The 19,814-nt window shown below is 40.0% G+C and overlaps 1 protein-coding gene across 1 annotated transcript in view; it reads right to left on the reverse strand.

Annotated features, from left to right (window-relative positions):
• The window catches only part of LAMA3 (laminin subunit alpha 3), a 279,507-nt gene that overhangs the window by 118,403 nt on the left and 141,290 nt on the right, over window positions 1-19,814 (reverse strand). Inside the window, exons 20-24 of the mRNA XM_049619625.1 lie at window positions 16,136-16,268; window positions 13,972-14,114; window positions 11,737-11,834; window positions 11,242-11,395; window positions 894-1,054 (exon numbers count right to left, since the gene is read on the reverse strand). Coding sequence (XP_049475582.1) covers window positions 894-1,054; window positions 11,242-11,395; window positions 11,737-11,834; window positions 13,972-14,114; window positions 16,136-16,268 — 689 coding nt within the window. The remainder of the gene's footprint in view (window positions 1-893; window positions 1,055-11,241; window positions 11,396-11,736; window positions 11,835-13,971; window positions 14,115-16,135; window positions 16,269-19,814) is intronic.

A 19,814-nucleotide genomic window follows, 5' to 3' on the forward strand; every position in this document is an offset into this window, starting at 1 on the left:
AGTTTGCCACCTGCTGTCTGAAGAGACTGACTTCCGTGCCATTATTATACAATTAATTTCATGTTGGAAACACCCCTTGAGCTGATTCTTTAATTAAAGCATATTCTGAACATTTGCATATATCTTGAAATATTATACAAAAAAACAACTTTTAATAAATCTTTGCCAAGGTTCTTGGAAGACAGTAACTTAAACAGGGTGAATTTTAAAATCTTTGGCTAGGGGCACCTGGGTGGCTTAGTCAGTTAAGCATCGGACTTTGGCTCAGGTCACAATCTCACAGTTTGTGAGTTTGAGCCCCGCATCTGGCTCTGTGCTGGCAGTGGGGAGCCCACTTTGGACCCTCTGTCCCCCTCTCTCTCTGCCCCTCCCCAGCTTGCAAACTCTTTCTCTCAAAAATGAATAAGCATTAAAAAAAAATAAAATCTTTGGTTAATTATTTTTCACCTGATGATCCTCAAACATCAATTATTCCCAGTTTCTGAAGGGCATGTTGGGAAGGCGGTTGTGACAGAGGCAGAGTCTTTTCTCCTATTCCACGCACCCAGGTGCTCTACACAGCATGTGAAGTGAGAACACTGACTTCACTGCACCACACAGGGGTAACGGAGAATAAAATAAAAAGGTCGTGCTGCTTCCTGGGAATCTGAGCGAAAGGAGTGAGTAGAATACACAGTTTTTCAAGAAAATGCAACATTTTCAAGATGATGCCCACAGAGAAGTCTCCCAGTACTCACACTGGGGGTGACGCCAGACAGCACGGTCACCTGCTTGTTTTCAAGATCAGCCTCAAAAAGGAAACAACATCCCAATCCAGATAAAAACCAAAGTTCCCAAAGCTGACCTCCTGATCGTTCAGGAACAAAGGGATCCCCCAGGGCAGGACTGATTACCTGTACATGCAGCTGTAGATGTTCACCTGGCCTCTCAGGACTGACCCAGGGCTCTGCATGTGCACAGCAACCACAGACAGCTGGTCTGCTCCCGTGGAATACTCCACCACCACCACGTAGTGGCCGACCTGGGGAACTCGCAGCCGCAGCTGTATCTCCACCTGTCAGAGAGCCCGAGCAGGTGGATGTGAAATGTACCGGATGAGTTTACATGGGCAATAGTGAAGGCAAGGCTGAGCAGACATCTGGGAACAGTGTACGTCATCACAGTAAGAAACGCGGTCCTATGGGTAGGAATGCCAGATAAAATACAGGATGGGGGCGCCGGGATGGCTCACTCGGTTAAGCTTCCAACTTGGGCTCAGGTCATGATCTCGTGGTTGGTGAGTTCGAGCCCTGCATCAGACTCTCCGCTGTCAGCACAGAGCCCACTTCGGATCCTCTTCCCCACCCCCCCCCCCAACCTCTCTCTGCCCCTTCCCTGCTCACACTCCCTCTCTCACTCTCTCAAAAATAAATAAATAAAATTTTAAAAATGCAGGATGAACCATTAAGTATGAAATTCAGATAAACAACACATAACTGTGGTTTATCTGTGATTCAAACTTAATGGTGCATTGGTATTTTTTTCTAAATCTGGCAACCTTACTTATAGGGGCTTCTACTCCCATTACCCATATATTTGCCTTGTTTCTCAAGGCAAAAGACACTCTAAAACTTGAGGTAAAAAGCAATCTCCAATGGGTGAGAAGAGGATAGAGGTATGCCTTGAGGCTCTTTTGCTGTTTTTCAATTTAAAGAGTGAACTTTCGATTATATGGATGCAGATAACGTGACGTGATATATGCAGCTCACTCCTGGGATAATAACTAGTAATAGTTTGGTTTTCATGCTTCCAAACCATTTTCCACATCTGAAAATGCACACATATGTACCTTTTTTTTTTTTTTAAAGAAAAACTGTGCTCATAGTAGGAATCATGGATGTTTTTATACCATGACAGCAGAGCTGAGTAGCTCCAACAGAGTCCATATGGCTCACAAAGCTGAAAATATTTACTATCTGGCCTTGTACCAAAAACAAGCAAACAAAAAACCAAACCAAAACCAAACCAAAAAACAACCCGCCCCCGCCATCCCCTATTGGTTAGGAGCTTGGAGTATGGAACCATACTGCCTCCAGCTGTGTGACTTCGAGCAAGTTACTTAATGTCTGCATGCTTCGGTATCCTCCTGTGTACAAATGAGGATAGCAAGAGTACCCACCTCTTAAAATTATCATGAGGATTAAATGAATGAATATATGAAGGACTCTTAGAAGGGTATTTGGCATGTCATAAGCACTCTGTAAATATCGATGATCATAACTGTGATTATTGCCTTTTGCCACGTCTTGCTTTTTTTACTCAGCAAGATTTTCTCTGTCTGTAGCTACATACAGATAAACTTCATTTTCCTAACGGCCTCCCACCTTTCCACAGTGTGAGTGTAAATTAATTTATTTAGCTAATCCCCTATTGATGGTAACACTTACATTGTCTCTAATTTTCCCTATTAGCATAGAATGTTACATGATCACGTGTATGTATGTATGTGTGTGTGTGTATAGATAGGTAAATATCCTTATGCTGGTATTTCTGTAAGATTCCTAGAAGTAGAATTGCTGGGTCAAAGTATACATGCATATTGAATGTCTGAGCCAATATTGGAACTACATTCCACAGCAGTTTAACCCACTTGAGTCTGTAATCTCAGGCCCAGCCAAGCTTTACCATACTTAATTAAAATCCTCCCTCCCCCCGTCTTCAGGATATTCCATTTACTGTTCTCTCTGTACAGCCCTGAACCACACAACTAATGCTTTCCCCGATGATTTTTCTATCACTTATATAATAGAAAGACTTACTTCAGGGGAAAAAAAAGTGGATTATCCACACCACTTTTCCACTCTGTTCTGGAGTGAAATATGGGTCTGTGTGGGGAGGTTATTAGCAGCATTTCTCCCTGGGGCATCTCCAAACAAGGGTCTGTCTGTCTTCACCCCACCATAAAACACACACAAGCCAATAATGTATATTCACTTTTCTCCCAGAAGTTATTACTGGCTGCCAGTTCTATCACAGCACTCTATTATAAGTTTCTATTGTTCTTTCCACTCTGAGTCCTAGTCATTGATTTTTTGGAAGATGTGTGGGAAGGCTTCTGAATTCATCTAAGGGTAAAAGTAGGTTTTCAGAAACTCAGATAAACGATAAATGATGGCAAATAGAAACTTTACTATTTGCTATTTGTTATCAATTATTTATCTTAGTAAAAGGGAACTTAAAGAGAACCAGTGTCAAACTGGAAGGATCTTTCTGGTTTTATGGCATAGAACTGCCCTCACCTGGTTATGAGTGTTTCAAGATAAAGACATAAAAGGCAGGCATGTCAAATCTGGTACTTACACAAAGCTAAGAGGGGTGATTAACATGTCTGGTGTCAAAATGAGGATTCAAAATGACTTGGTCAATCTATACTTATTAAACACCTCCTCTATGCCAGCTCACCTGATGGGCATACAATGGGAAACAAGACAAATCTGGTCTCTGCCCTCAGACTTTAATCAAATAATTAGACAATTAGACAAACACAGTGTGAAATTACACATATGGCAAATATTCTGCATAGGTTCTTAGAGGACAGCCTGAGCCAGTCAGGGAGACTAGGGAAGGGGAAGATTTCCTGAAGAAGCAACAACTTGGCTGAGTGCTAGAGGACAAGGAACAGACAGCCAGGACCCAGGGGGAGGGAGGAGCATTCAGGCACAGGGAACATCCTGCAGTAGGAGGCTACCCTATGACACACAGGCTGTAGGGTAACAAATAATGTTAAGTCCAAGAGACTGAAGGCAGGCCACAGTGACAAGGAACAGAGAGCAAGAGGAGGTATTGGGAGGAAGGTGGGGTAGCCTTAGAGGCCATTAAAATCTTTTGTCTCTATCCTAAAGCAGTAAGCTGTTATCGTAATGTTCCAATTGTGTATGGGTGAGGATGGGGCGAGAGTGCCTGTGATGATCAGATATTATATTTCTATCAACATGAGTATGCTGACTATCATATGGAGTGTGGACTGGGAGATGCAATGGGCAAGAGCTGGTGTGAGTGAGCTAATCAGGAGGTTACTGCAGAGATCCTCATGAAAGATGATGATCAAATATTGGGCAAGAAAGATACACAAAGAGAAGTAGAGACATTTAAGAAAAGACATTAAGATTCAGGGATGGGTTGTCTTTGGTAAGGGAGGGAACGGAAGAAATCATGGATGACCCTACGAATTCTGATTTTATAAAATTAGATGGATGGTGGTACCATTTACTTAGGCAGTAAAATGTAATTTGAGATCCCTTCGAGACACCTAAGAGGTAATGTCAGGAAGGAAGTTGGCAATGCTGTTCTGCACATAAAAGGACAGGTATGACTGAACATACCACTTTGGGAGTTATCTGTGTCGAGTTGGCATCTAACACAATAGGCTTGGAGGAGGCTGCTTAGGGAGAGAACATAAAGTAAAAAGACAAAGGCTAAAACTGAACCTCAACAAATTCTAACACTTAATGGCTAGATAGAGGTTGAACCTGTAAATGATATTGTAAGGAAGCAGCCAGAGAGGTAGGAAGAGATCCAGACCACTCTTAAATTATGAAAAACAAGTTAAGAGAGTGTTTTAACTTGGAAGGGATATTCAACAAGTATTGAAAGCTGCTGAGAAGTTAAACAGATGAACACATGAGGAATGAAAATAATCACTGGATTTACTGACAAGATTGGAAACTGAGAGAGAGAGAGAAGGAGAGAGAGAGAAGGAGAAGAAGGAAGGAAGGAAGGAAAGAAAGAAAGGTAATGGAGTAGGAGAGATGAAATCCAGACTGCTGTGGGTAGAGATGTGAATGGAAGTGAAAGAATCGGGAACAGTATAGAATGTCGAATTCTTTGGAGAAGTTTGGTTGTGAAGGAGGCAAGAGGTATAGCTGAGGGACTGTGGGAAGGGAAAGGAGGGTTTTAATAAAAAGGGGATAGAACTTAGCATTTTTAAAATATGAGGGTGACTCCCAGTTCAGACGGCACAGTGAATTGACATTTTCTGCACCCCTTCCACTCCAAGAGATAGCAACTATAGATAAAATGTTTTAAAAGGAAAACAAAAAGACGTGTTTTAGATTTAAAAACTGATGGACCAGAAGTAAAAGAAAAACTCGAAACGCACTGGGGCTGAAGTCAGGGGCCTGCTGTCCTCAAGGTCTGGAAGCAGCCTGTCTTGGTCAGCAGTTCAGCTCTTGCGGAGTAAAGAAAACTAAAGACGCCTCAATGAGACAGTGGTCAGATCCAGGCTCATTTTTTTTTAAGACAAAGAGGAACGTTCCCTCAAATCATGAAAAGCTGAAAAAGTTGCTGACAATCTGCCAGTTGGGTTTCAGCTTTACAAGAAGCTATAGAATTTGGGAATCAAATATCAAAGATACAGCCTCATAACCAAGAACTGATTTAAGCCACCTACGTACTCAGTGTCTGAATCTGTGCCATCCCCAGTATCACAGCAATAGAAGTGGCATATTTAATGCTTGCCTCTGAGCTAAGGGTCCAGAGGACTGGTGAGACATTGCAAAACTACTAGGCTGAGATGGCTAGCGAGAAAAAGGGAGATGATAAAAAGCTTCCATTCAAAATAAGCCAATAAGCCTGCAAACAAAATAAGTCTCCAAAACACATAAAGAAATCTAATGTTAGAAACATACAACAATATCATCAATCAGAAGATGAATTTACTTCAGATAAGATGAATTTTATCAGAGAGTCTGACAAAGACTTTAAAATGAATACACTGGTCCCTAATCTGAAATCTTCAAATGTGGAAAAGGAATATTTTTTGGATCTTGTTTGGATGCGAAACTTAATCTCACCTAACCAATCATCACTTGGTGGCAAAATGTGACTTGAACTAAGTCCACGTATACAGTCTTAATGTATTTCTCTTGAAGTGCCTATTCAAGCTTTTTGTTGGAGAAATATCAACCTGTTTGATTATAGGGTGTTGGCCAGGACCCCAATGGAGATGATGATGATGATGATGATGATGATGATGATGATGATGATGATGATGTGTGTGTGCGCGCAGAATCTTTAAAATTCTGAATTCTGGGGCGCCTGGGTGGCTCAGTCAGTTAAGCGTCCGGCTCTTGGGTTTGGCTCAGGTCATCATCTCACAGTTTGTGAGTTCGAGCCAGACATCAGGCTGGACATCAGACATCAGACAGCACAGAGCCAGCTTGAGATTTCTCTCTTCCTCTCTCTCTGCCCCTCCCCTGTTTGCTCTCTCTCTCTCTCTCTCTCTCTCAAATAAATAAACTTAAAAAAAAATTTTAAATGCTGAATTATGAAACACACCTGCCTCCAAGGGCATTAAGATACTCAAAAATATAAATGAAAGAGGAATCTCTTTAAAAAGTAAATAAAGTTACAAAACTAAATTGGTGGGAAAAAAATAAGGAAAAGTAAATATGAGTAAGAGCCAATTAGAAATCTTTGAGATTAACAGTATAAATTAAACTGAACCAACAGGCTGGATAAAATCTAAACTGGAGATAGTGAAACATCCGTGGATTCTAAGAAAGTCTTGAGGAATTCACCCGTAAAGCAGCACAAAGAGCCAAAGCTATATAAAAATATGAAAGAGTAGTTTGTAGATAGACTGTGAGGTTCCAACATTCATCCAGGCTGATTTCCAGAAAAGAAGAATGTAAGGAATGGCAGCAAAATTACATTTGAAGTGATAACATCTGAGAATTTCCCAGGATAAAAGATATGAATCTTCATTCTGAAAGTGTAGCCTGAGGACTAAACAGATAAATAAAAATAAATCCACACCTAAATATATCATAATGGAACTTTAGAGTATCATAAATAAAAGTCCATCCTAGGATTTCTGGCTAAATATAATAGATTAAATGCTTATACTTATTGATCTTCCCTCTCAGAATTCCACAAAAATTCGAGTTGGGTTTTTTTTTTAAATCATAAACCCACAAACAAAAAGAGGATAGGAAAGAGGGCGGCAGGAAACAGGCTAGAGAAATCAACAGATTTTGGAAGCTGGAAAGCAGATGTTAACCAATTAGATCAGAAAAAGCTGACACCTATATGTCTGTGTGGGTGCAGAGTTGGATGAGCATTGGAAGAAAAGATTAAAGAAATATCCCAAAGCATAAAATGAGATAAAGAGATGGTAAATGTTGATTAAAGATAAAGAAATAAATTATCGATGAAATAACTCAAGGAAGTTTCCCTGAACGATGGATAGAAGTTTCCAGGCTAAAAGGCTGAGAGCCTGGCACACTAGTAGAAACATTACCTATATCAAGGCACACCTTTGTGAAATTTCAGAACACGAGAAATAAAGAAATTGTCTCAAAAGCTTTAAGCAGGGAAAAGCAAGCTGCAGTCAAAGCATTGGGAATCACAATGTAACTTCTTGAGAGCAGGACTTGAAGGTAGAAGCCAGTGAGGAAATGTCATCAAATTCTAAAAAGAAATGATTTCTAATATAAAATTATATATCTCGAGTGCCTGGGGGGCTCAGTCAGTTAAGTGTCTGACTCTTGATTTCAGCTCAGGTCATGATCTCATGGTCATGAGATTGAGCACACTGCATTGGGCTCCACAGAGTTAAGCATAGAGCCTGCCTAAGAGTGTCTTTAAAAAAAAAACCAATAAAAATAAAATTATATATCTAACCAAACTAAAAAATCAAGATTGAGTGTAGGATAGTTTCAGATATGCAAGGTCTCAAAGGGAAAAATAAATAAATAAATAAATAAATAAATAAATAAAAATAAAAGGACCTCCTCTGTATCTGTGTGGCCTTTCTCAGGAAGGAAGCCATTGGAGGATATAATCTACCAAAATGCGGAAGAAGAAGAAGAAGAAAAAAAAGGGAGTTCCAATAGTAAAAAAAACAAAAACAAAAACAAAAAACAAAAAAACCCCAATACAATGAAGATAAAAAAGAGAATATTTAGGATGGTGGGATGTGGCAATGAAATATTTCAGGAAATGGCTGTGCCCTAGATCCAGAGACTACATCAAGAGCAAAGAAGACAGATGGAAGATTCCAGGAGAGAAAATTCCAAGAAGAAATGGAAAAGAGGAAAAAAAAAAAAAAAAAAAGAAAAAGAAAGGAAGGGAGGAGAGAGGGAGGGATGGTATGTGGTATATTTGAATTGAGATGAAACTTACAATCTACCTGAAAGTCTGGGGAAGAGGGTAAAAATAAAATATCTGTACAGCAACAATAACTTGGAGGTTGGTTTTCAATGGGTAAATAATCATTCTAAAGTCTGTGTCATGTAAAATAAGAGATCAGAATTAGTGAATAACTTTAGACTTGGGTGGAAAATATATGCTTCAAGAACTTATGTTTAAATATTAAGGGTAACCACTAAAATACCAGAAAACAATCTGTACTTATCAAACAAGCAGAAAAATAGAGAAAATTGTCTTAATCAAACAGAAGTAGGGGTGCCTGGCTGGCTCAGTCAGTAGAGCATGCAACTCTTGATCTCAGCATTGAGTTCCAGCCCCATGTTGGGCCTAGAACTTACTTCAAAAAAAAAAAAAAAAAAAAAAGAAAAAAGAAAAAAAGAAAAGAAACCAAAGTAGGAAAATTATTTTTAAGAAGGCAAATAAAAAGCTAGTAAAATAATTAAGATGATAAAAATAGTCCAAATATGTCTGAAATCACAATAAATATAAATCAATTAAAATCACATTGTAAAACAGAGATGATCAAATTGAAATATAAAAAATATAGCAATGAATTTGTTTATAAGAGACAGAGGCTTGCCTGGTGTACAACAGGTGTGGTCTGACTTTAAAAAATGAGCTGTCCAGATTCCCTTTCTCAGAAAGAATAAAGGGAAAAAGGGGATATTCAAATGGCAATAAGTGCCGGAGCTAGGAGTTAACAAAGAAATGAGACCGAAGCAACCTTCATGGTATGTGTGTGAGACAAACAGCTATGAGTAAGCAAAGGAGGTCATTCAATAGAGGGAGAGGTGAACAGCAAACACACGGACAGAAGGTTTTCTTCTATGACGGCCTGGTAGCTCTGTCTCTCTCAGATTCCTGGAAGACCAGAATGTACTTGGTTCCTGCCTTTGGAATCCTTCTAGACCTTCTGTATCCTGGAAAAGGAAAAACCCTTCATATGAGCTAGACTTAGTGGGTTGCTCTTCCTTTCTGCCCATGGTGGTGACTAGAATACATAACAGCAGTATGGTTAATGGTTACTGAGTGATCACTGCGTGTCTGGCACCACAACAAGAGCCCCTCATGGATTATTTTATTTAATAGTACTCATGAGGTAGCTACTATTCTTATCCCCATTTTGTATACTAGTAAATTCAGGCCTAGGGAGATTTCACAGCTAGTTACTGATGACCCAAGACACGAAGGCAGGCAGTTTCACTCCAGAACCATCTTAATCATCACGCTACACATGGGTTTTCAAAATGGAGGAGCAGGGGCGGGGAGCGGGGGTGCCTGGGTGGCTCAGTTGGTTGAGCATCTGACTCTTGATAATAAAACTTTTTTAAAAATGGAGGAGGGATTACTCTGCATTTTGCTCCAGGCGGCTAATGATGATCAAAATTTACCTACCTCTAGAAGAAGTGAGTCCTCCATCAATTTAAGTATTCAACAGAGGCTAAATGAATGTTTAAAAAAGCTAATGTAGAAAGGATTCCTTCACAGGAAGGGAAATCAAATGATTTCTAAGACCTCTTCGAATGCCATTAGTCTCTGAATTTTAGCACAATGATCTACTACAGCACTGTCCAATAGAACCTTCTGGATAGCAAAAATATTTCATACTCTGTGTTTTCCAATAAGGTGGACACTAGACATATGTGGTTGCTGAGCACTTGAAATGTGGCTAGTGCAACGGAGAAACTGGATGTTTAGCTCTACTTAGTTTTAATTAATTCAAGTTTATACAGCCACATTAGCTAGTCACTACTATATTAGCACATGTCTGTAAGCATTTAGATAAACTAGTAAAACAGACTGTTAAATAAAACTGGACAGCCCAGGGCTTAGTTTTACGCATCATGCAAATATGGCCCTGCCCAAGGCCTCAGTGCTATATGGCTCTGGGCTAAATCAGAGGCAAGGACACCTCCAGATGAATCATCAGCATCATTTCCTGGAGTTTGGCCCTTCTCAACAGCACCTTCCTGCTGTCTGGGGAACACACACACACACACACACACATCTGTATGTGTGCGTGCATATTTATGTATGTATATGCATTTGTGTGTGTGTGTTCAGCATGGGTAGGGAGGGATACAGCACACTGGTAGAATGGAGTGGAAATGATTTCATTAATTTCTCTTTATGAATGCCTATATCGCTTTACTTGTTACAACAGGCATACATATTTCTCTTTTTTGCAAAATAAAAACTCTAATAAAATGAAATGAAGACTAAAGAAGTATCCTTAAAATCCTCTAATAGCTACCTTGGAAATGTTAGCAATATAGTTTATAAAAAAGGTACATATCTAAATATTCAGAAGTAATACCATATATGTTTTCAGTCTACAAATTTAATCGTGAACATTTTCCTCAAAGATACAAAACAGAGAATGTTGTAGAAAGTAAGGAATGGAAATATAGCGACGGAAGTTTGTTTTTCAGTGTCTTTATTCTGAGGTATTGCACTGTGTGTTTTTATTGTTGCTACATACTACTTTGAACGCAAATCTTAAATCAGTATAGTCTTAAATCGTTTTGAGGCCTCAAAAACTCTGAGAAGAAAAGTAATGCCAAAGCCTGTGGTAACCTGCCCTCTAAGCCATGAGGGAGATGCCCTGGCGTGTAGCATTTCCAGATTTTGAGCTCAAAGAAATCAACCCTTACAAATTGCTTAGCCTGAGGGCTGAACAGTCTGTGAGCATTGCATCCTTTTAGGGTAAGCTGTGTAGTTTCTGGAGGCCTTTTAGAAAGATCTTGCCCTGAATCAGGTAGAGCAGGACGTGCCCTTATAAGTCCAGGGAGTAAAAAGGAGAGGATTCTGTGGTTGCCCATGTTCCCTGCCACGTCTAGAAAGTGCTCAGAGACTAACCTTACTATGCTCTGTGTGGTGCACCGCCCAGCCACAACCTGAAGCAGAGAACTCAGGATACCTGTAATTAACACCTCTGAGAAATTCTTCCAGGTTCCCCTGAATTTGAGAAGCAACTGTGGCCAAGGGTTTTCAGCAGACACAGATGGGGAGACAGTAATAGCTTTGACAGTAAATAAAAGGCTGCCCCACCTCTCTACCACTGAGGTCCGCCATGACCGGGTGTGCGGGAGTAGGCTGCCTCACTGCCAAGGGTCTTGGCTCTCCATCAAGCAGGAAGTGTCTGGCCTCACAAGCCAGGGCACAGGGGAATCGGGTCACTGGCAAATGCTGGTAAAGCAAGCAACTTCAACAACAAAATATAACAGTTACAACTGAGAACAAAGCACAATATCAAAACTCATCCCCAAAGGACTCTTATCCAATTCCATTCATTCATCATTCCTTCAACGAACTCCTACCCAGTGCCTACTATAGGAATCGGATGGTAAATTTTCATCTGCATGAAGAATAAAAGAAGGAAAGGTCCATGAACCTGGATTCTATTTTAAGCCTCAGACAAAAACCACAATCAGATAATTATCCAAAGCATCTGGCTGCAGTTGTGATGCCGAGGCCTATCTCGAATCCTTGCACCAAAGGCTCCTGATTTAGAGGACCCGATGTCGCACCGTTGCCCATACTAACTTCTCTTGGGGAGGTCCTGAGTCGGCGCACGGCTGTGTGACTGGCAGTTGCAGTGAGGATGCTTCATAGTAGTCTCTGGGAAGCAGCACCAGGTAGTCCTAGTAAATTAAGACCAAAAGGACAATTACGCATTTGATGGTGGCCCTTCTTTTAGTAATCAAGCCGTCAGCAGCTAAGTTAACAACAACCAGGTGAAGCTCGCTATGTTAAACTCTCGACAGCAGCTGCTTTGTTCTGCCCCCCGACTCACCAAAACACACAAAGCAGCTCCTCACAGGTGCTTCAAACATGGGAGATAAGCATCTCAGGGTGAATGTTTTTGTATGCAAGTCTCAGGGGAAATTTTCCCGTCTCTTCTGGATTGTTTATAAATTCAAAACTAAAGTAACACGCTATCAGTTGATAACCTGTTCCTTTGAAATACCGGTTGCTTTCATCACTACACAACAGAATGCTGAATTGTAGATCACGTATCACGGCCTTTTATTCCCATATCCAAGCAACGCTCGATGGCATGTATAAAAAACGGTGTTTTGTGATCCTGGTGAATCACGGACTGAAACTGGCTGACTGCCTGTCCTAGGAGATGAGAGGAAGAACGTGTTCCACGGAGTGTGCCAAATGAAGCCCACAGTGTAAATTCAGCTAAATAGCTCTTCAGGAAAGAGCAGACCTCCAGGTTTCTGAGATGCTGATGGTCTGACAGCTTCAGAGCAATGCTGGCATCCCTGCCTGTGTGCAGAGGGAAGGACGAAGGGGAGGGAGGATGTCTGCCATAACTGTGAAGAGACTCATACACCAGCCATAAGGCTTTCTCTCCCTTTGGGGCCCTTAATTTGTCTAGAATGGGAAAGAAGAGAAATGTATGGAGAGGAAAAGTGGCACATGGCGGCCCAGGGGGCTCAGTGGTCTACCACGGGGGTCTCACTAGCCCAGTAGGCTTTGTTTCAACAGTGATTATTGTTCTCTTACTAAGTTTCCTTAGGTTGGGACCATAGCTCCTCATTACTTTATGGTCCCATAGATCCTAGAATAGTAAAAGTTGACAGTAGGTGGTCCGTAAAATATCTGTAGAGAAGATAGGATCATCATATGGAAGCATATATATGTGTTGCTACACAACTGCACCAGCTAAATGTCATCAAGTATCTTCCGTGCCTATGAAGTAACATAATGAGCTTCTTTCCATTAATCTAACTTTGTACCCATTACTGGCATCAACGGGATTTTCCTCATCCTCATTTCTAACATCTATGAAAAACTCTAAAACTTTGGTAAAGCAACAAAGCTTTCTACCAAGAAGATGCAAGAAAAATAGGGATTGAATGCCGAGCATAAACCCTCACATGATGCTCAGAAGATCCCAGATTTGGAAAGGACCTATATGGATAAACATTGTCCCTATTACAGGGAAGAAGCAAATGAGGCAGGCCTGGAGTTAAAGAACTTGCCTGAGATTTGCTAATACAGCCAATCAAAAGGACTGTGCCAGAAGGAAAAGCTTGATGTTTTCTGCTCTGAGCGCCTAAAACCAAGCTTTGTCGAAGACTTTACTTTCAAAAGACTTTCTATAAGCTAAAGCAGACATCAAAAGGGGGGGTGTATCTCAGGTAGCAGTTTTCATCCCTTAACTCCCCATGGTTCCTCTGGCTATCCTAGTAGAGCACGAGGATAGAGCTTCTCCCGTAATGCAGGGTTCTTTGTCCAAGGCAATCGTTTGGTGAGGCTGCTGCCTATGTTCCAGGTAGAAGAAGGCAGAGAATGTTGGAGAAGCATCGGTTCTCCCTTCTCTTTCCACCACCAAGAACTTCGCTGATATTAGGATCTTCTTTTCCTCTAGCTTCTTCTGATTCACTCCACACAATTCCCAGAGAGGCAGATTTTTTTTGATGCCCTTCTGATTCATGATGAAAAATCCCAAAGAAGCTTTTGAAAGGTGGGGACATAATGCATATGAAGGTTTTGCATTTATTCTGATAACTTTGAGTCATTATAGTTATAGTTGTTGGTGTGTGTGTGTGTGTGTGTGTGTGTGTGTCTGAGAGAAGCTGGCTGAAGAATATAACAGATATTTTAAGTTGGCTCTTATGTTGAGGGCAAATGTCACCATAGTTTCCTGTTGTCTAAAAGGGAGGTGGATTTTGATATCTAATGGTCCCTGTGGGTCACTGTGGATTGGACCATCTCTAAGGGGGGAAGAATCCCACAGAACTCTCCACTCAGGAGGACTCTTACCAGGAGGACCCCCTCTGCTTGAATACAAGCAAGCCATGTCCCTGGTGCAATTGAAAACGGGTCTGCCAAACCATTTCCGGGGACCGTGACAAAGGCTGGCTCCTTACTCGGCAGGAAGAGGACTTCTTTGCTTTGCGCAGCACCTATCAGAAATAAAAAGAATTGCCCAAGGCACTGGTCTAGCAATCACGGTTATGATTTTGGATTTTCAGTTTTGAACATTCAGTTTACATCTGAAGAAGTTTAAGATGGTTACTGAGCATACTTACTGATCAGATTTATTGATTTTATTTTTAAAATTTTTTAACGTTTATTATTTTTGAGAGAGAGAGAGAGACAGACAGAGTGCAAGCAGGGGAGGGGCAAAGAGAGAGGGAGACACAGAATCTGAAGCAGGCTCCAGGCTCTGAGATGTCAGCACAGAGCCCAACGCAGAGTTCAAACTCACGAACTTTAAGATCACGACCGGAGCCGAAGTCAGATACTTAGCTGACTGAGCCACCCTGGCGCCCCTTGATTTTATTTACCATTCACATACTTATAAAACAGACTAGAAAGATATTGATAAGATGTTAATTACTTTTTAAATTTGTTGAGTGATTAAGTATATTAATGCATGTAAACTGCTTAGGAAATTTCATTGCACCTAAGTGTTAACACATTACCTTAGATATTAAATTATTTTATTCTTTTAATTTCTATGGAAGAACATGTGTCCATTCTGAAGTAATAAAAGGTTTTGGTTTTTTGTTTGTTCTCAGGATGCAAAGTGTTTTCTTCTGTATGAAACAAACAGTGAACCTTCTGTACAAGGTTCAGAAACAAACCAAACTGCTGCATCAGAGTCCAACTGAGACTTTTTCTTCAGAAGAAATGTGTGCTCCAAATCCTTGCATTCTTTCTACAAACATCCACTAGATCTAGGTTCTGGGCATGAGGGACTGCACACAGCCAGCATGGCTTTTGCTGGGTGGGATGGGAAAGGTGAGGGATTACAGACGATAAAACAGGAGAATTTGGCACAGCATAGACAGTGGTGTTTGGGAGGAGGCCTAGGTTACCACAAGAATCCACAACCAAGGCCCCTGACTCAGACATGGGGGCTTAATAAAGGTGTCCCAGAGGAAGGGAAAACAAGCCACAATGTATTCCACCTGTTTGAGTTAATGGAGAGCAAAGTGCTGATGAAATTGTCATCGAGGAGGCATCAGGGTCTATTAGAAAGAATTTGGAGTCTGAAGATTCCAACTTGTCTATAAAGACCAGAGGTGCACTTAGGCGATTTACTAAACCTCTCAGTTCTGTTTCCTCTTCAACTCTCATCAGTTCACAAACTTACCATGTGAGAAAATCAATGCCAAAGTATATGTATATGATAAAGCAAGCCCGCTAGTTCTTTGTGTTATTCATCATCATCCAGCCTCGCAACCTGGTTGACACAACTCAGGAGCATCACCACTGCCCCCAGTGACTCCGCCATGGATGCTGAACAAAGATTCTTGTGTTTCAATCTCAAATTAGATTTCCACTGGCACCATCTTGGGTCCATGTGGGATTCCTAGTGCTTTCTGGAATCTGTTTCCAGGAATGGTAGAAGTGCTAACTTCTTGCAGAACAGACTTCCAGGCCTCCGCTCTAACAGTGCTGAGATCTGTGCTCTGACTGTGATTTTCCTGTGCCCTCAGGAATCCCTCAGCCTTCAGTGAGGTTTGCATGTTTCTTTCTGGAGTTCTCCTGGGCTTCATGCTTTACCGCATTCATCTTAAAAATTCCTACACTCACCCATTTCTCCTTGGGCTATTTGGTTTGCCTGAAACAATGTAAAAATTTAGGGGAGTCACCACAGAGGTGACACCCACTCTACCATGAATGAATTATAAATTAGCTTTGCCCTGTGGTGATATCATAGACCATGGGGTTCAGCGAAGACACATAGGTTGTTACACCAATTTTTCAAAAGACAGTTAATAGTAAACTTAACAACAAAATTTAAATAAGCAGAATGTTTAGAGATTGAAAAGGTAGCAAAGGACAGGACACTACCCTAATCAGACTATGCATCAGACTCCATCTTTTCTCAGGAGGTAACTTTGTGAAAACTGAAGAAAATGTTTCACTAGTTCATCATTTCTTAATCCAAAAAAAGGCTTGAAAATTTGCCTACCTGCCTCAGCCCAGGATGGGTAAATAGTCACGTGGCCAGATACGGCTTCAGTTCCAGGGTTAATATATTTCAGAATAACGCGAAACAAGGCAAGACTTGACTTCCCCACATTCAACATGATCCTCACTTTATTCTGAAAAATACCGAAAAGCCATAAAGTATAGAACTGGCTAAAAGAAATGGTAGCCAAACAGTGGCTTTACTCCATTCAAGTTTCACTAGTGGGCTTGTAGTGTGTACACAGACCCACATGCTCTGTTTCTTTCTCTCACACACACACACACACACACTCACTCTCACTCAGAAAACACCAAATAACCAACTCTGTGGCAGATGGAAATAGGAAGGCCTAACAATAAATTAAAATCACAATTACAATTACAATTAAATTTAAGTGCACAATACAACTTAATTACAATTAAAGTTACAGTGAAGACCTGTTCCCTCAGGAAAGGAGGGAACTCAAAAGAGTTCTTCTTTTGACCCTTTTGGAGTCAGGCAGACAGAAGAGAATGTTAGCAGGACTAGTTTAAGGAAAGCCATAGTGGCAGGGGCAACCACCACAGGTTGGGAGAAATAAAAAAGCAGAAGAGAACGAAAGGACAGGATTATTTAACACAACTACCCCTGTAGACAGACCACTCCAGGGGCCACATACATAAAATTCTAAATGGTCACAGAAACTGATGCTGGCCAAACAAAGGTTAAAATACTCCAAACACATTAGTGACCAAATCTGGATGTAATTAAAATATGCCTACGTCACATAAAATTGATCTCAATCTCTATCCAAAAAGAATGTGGGCTTTTTCTTTTTTAATTATTTTTTTTCCATCATGACAAGTGTACTCTTTAATCCTCATCACCTATTTCCTCCATCCCCTACCCCACTCCCCTCTGGTAACCATCAGTTTGTTTTCTACAGTTAAGAGTCTGTTTCATGCTTTGTCTCTATCTCCTTTTTTTTTTTTTTGCCTTTGCTTGTTTGTTTTGCTTCCTAGATTCAACATATGAGTGAAATCATACAATATTTGTCTCTCTCTGACTTATTTCACTTAACATTATTATACTCTCTAGTTCCATCCATATTGTTGCAAATGGCAACATTTCATTATTTTTTATGGCTGAATAATACTCCATTCCAATAACAAAAGGGACAATCCGACAAGAGGATATATAATAATTGTAAATATTTATGTACCCAACATGAAAGAACCCAAATAAATAAAACAGTTAATAACAAACCTAAAGGAAATAATCAATAGTAACACAATAATAGTAGGGGACTTTAAGACCCCACTTACATCAACGGGCAGATCATCCAAAGAGAAAAGCAACAAGGAAACAGTGACTTTGAATGACACTCTGGACCAGATGGACTTAACAGATATATTCAGAATACACAGATATATTCAGCAGAATACACATTCTTTTTGAGTACACATGTAATGGTCTCCAGAATAGAACACATATTAGACCACAAAAAAAGCCTCAAAAAATTCAAAAAGACTGAAGTTATGCCATGCATCTTTTCTGACCACAAACCTATGAAACTAGAAATCAACCACAAGAAAAATTTTGCAAGAGCACAAATACATTGAGGCTAAAGAACATGCTTCTAAACAACGAATGGGTCAATCAAGAAATCAAAAAAGAGGGGCGCCTGGGTGGCTCAGTCTGTTGAGCATCTGACTCTTGATTTCAGCTCAGGTCATGATCTCAAGGTTCATGGGACCAAGCCCCATGTCAAGCTCCATTCTGTCAATGCACAGCCTGCTTAGGATTCTTTCTCTCTCTCTTTGCCCCTCCCCTACTCATTCTCTCTCTCTCTCTCTCTCTCTCTCTCTCTCTCTCTCTCTATGTGTGTGTGTGTAAAAATAAATAAACTTAAAAAAAGAAATCAAAGAAGAAATAAAATATTACATGGAGATGAATAAAAATGAAAACACAGGTCCAAAATCTTTAGGATGCAGCAAAAGCTGTACTAAGAGGGAAATTTATAGCAACACAAGGCTACATCAAGAAGCAAGAAAAATCTCGGGGCGCCTGGATGGCGCAGTCGGTTAAGCGTCCGACTTCAGCCAGGTCACGATCTCGTGGTCCGTGAGTTCGAGCCCCGCGTCAGGCTCTGGGCTGATGGCTCGGAGCCTGGAGCCTGTTTCCGATTCTGTGTCTCCCTCTCTCTCTGCCCCTCCCCCATTCATGCTCTGTCTCTCTCTGTCCCAAAAATAAATAAAAAAACGTTGAAAAAAAAATTAAAAAAAAAAAAAGAAGCAAGAAAAATCTCATATAAATAACCTAATCTTATACCTCAAGACACTAAAATAAGAAGAAAAAACAAAACTGAAACACAGAAAAAGGAAGGAAATAAAAAAGATTAGAGCAGAAATAAATGATACAGAAACTAAAAAAAAGTAAATAAAACAGATTAATGAAACCATGAGCTGGTTTTTAGAAAAGATCAACAAAATTGATAAATCTCTAACCAGACTTATCGAGAGAGAGAGAGAGAGAGAGAGAGAGGACCCAAATAAACAAAACCACTAATGAAAGAGTAGAAATAACAACCACCACCACAAAAATACAAAAACTTGTAACACAATATTATGAAAATCTATATGCCAACAAATTGGACAACTTAAAAGAAATGGATAAATTCCTAGAAACATATAACCTACCAAAACATAATAAGAAGAAACAGAAAATTTGAACAGATCAATTACTAGAAGTTAAATTGAATCAGTAATTAAAAAAAAAAAAACCTCCCGAAAAACAAAAGTCTGAGACCAGACAGCTTCACAGGTGAATTCTACCAAACTTTTAAAGAAGAGTTAATATTTATTCTTCTCAAACTATTCCAAAAAAATATAACAGGAAGGAAAACTTCCAAATTCATTCTATGAGGCCAGTATCACCCTGATACCAAAACCATATAAAGACACTACAAAAAAAGAGAACTACAAGTCAATATGTCTGATGAACATAGATGTAAAAATCCTCAACAAAATATTAGTGAACAGAATCCAACAGAACATTAAAATAATCATTCACCACGATCAAGTGGGATTTATTCCTGGGATGAAAGTGTGCTTTAATATTTGCAAAACAATCAATGTGGCATGTCATACTAGTAAGAGAAGAGATAAAAACCATAAAATCATTTCAACAGATGGAGAAAAAGCATTTTACAAAGTACAACATCCATTCATGATAAAAAGAAATCCTCTGCAAAGTAGATACAGATAATAAAGGCCTTATATGAAAAATGTACAACATCATACTCAGCGGTGAAAAATGAAGACTTTTTCCCCTAAGGTCAGAACAAGACAAAGATGTCCACTCTCACCACTTTTATTCAACATAGCACTGGAAGTCCTAGCCATAGCAGTCAGACAACAGAAAGAAAGAAAAGGTATCCAAATTGGTAAGGAAGTAGTAAAACTCTCATGATCTACAAATGACATGGTACCATATATAGAAAGCCTTAAAGACTCCACTGAATGGGGCTTTTTAACTTGACAGAATCCATCTCTAAGTGTTAGTTCCATGTTGGAAAATAAAAATGCAAAAATGTATAAGGAACAAGTTAGGGGTGATCTGATGGACGCTGCCGAGGTCTGCTGACTAAAAATACTTAAAGAAATCCATCATTTGGAATTTATTCCTTTATGCTAACTAG

Source organism: Panthera uncia (assembly GCF_023721935.1).
Source record: "Panthera uncia isolate 11264 chromosome D3 unlocalized genomic scaffold, Puncia_PCG_1.0 HiC_scaffold_8, whole genome shotgun sequence".
Lineage (NCBI taxonomy): Eukaryota > Metazoa > Chordata > Mammalia > Carnivora > Felidae > Panthera > Panthera uncia.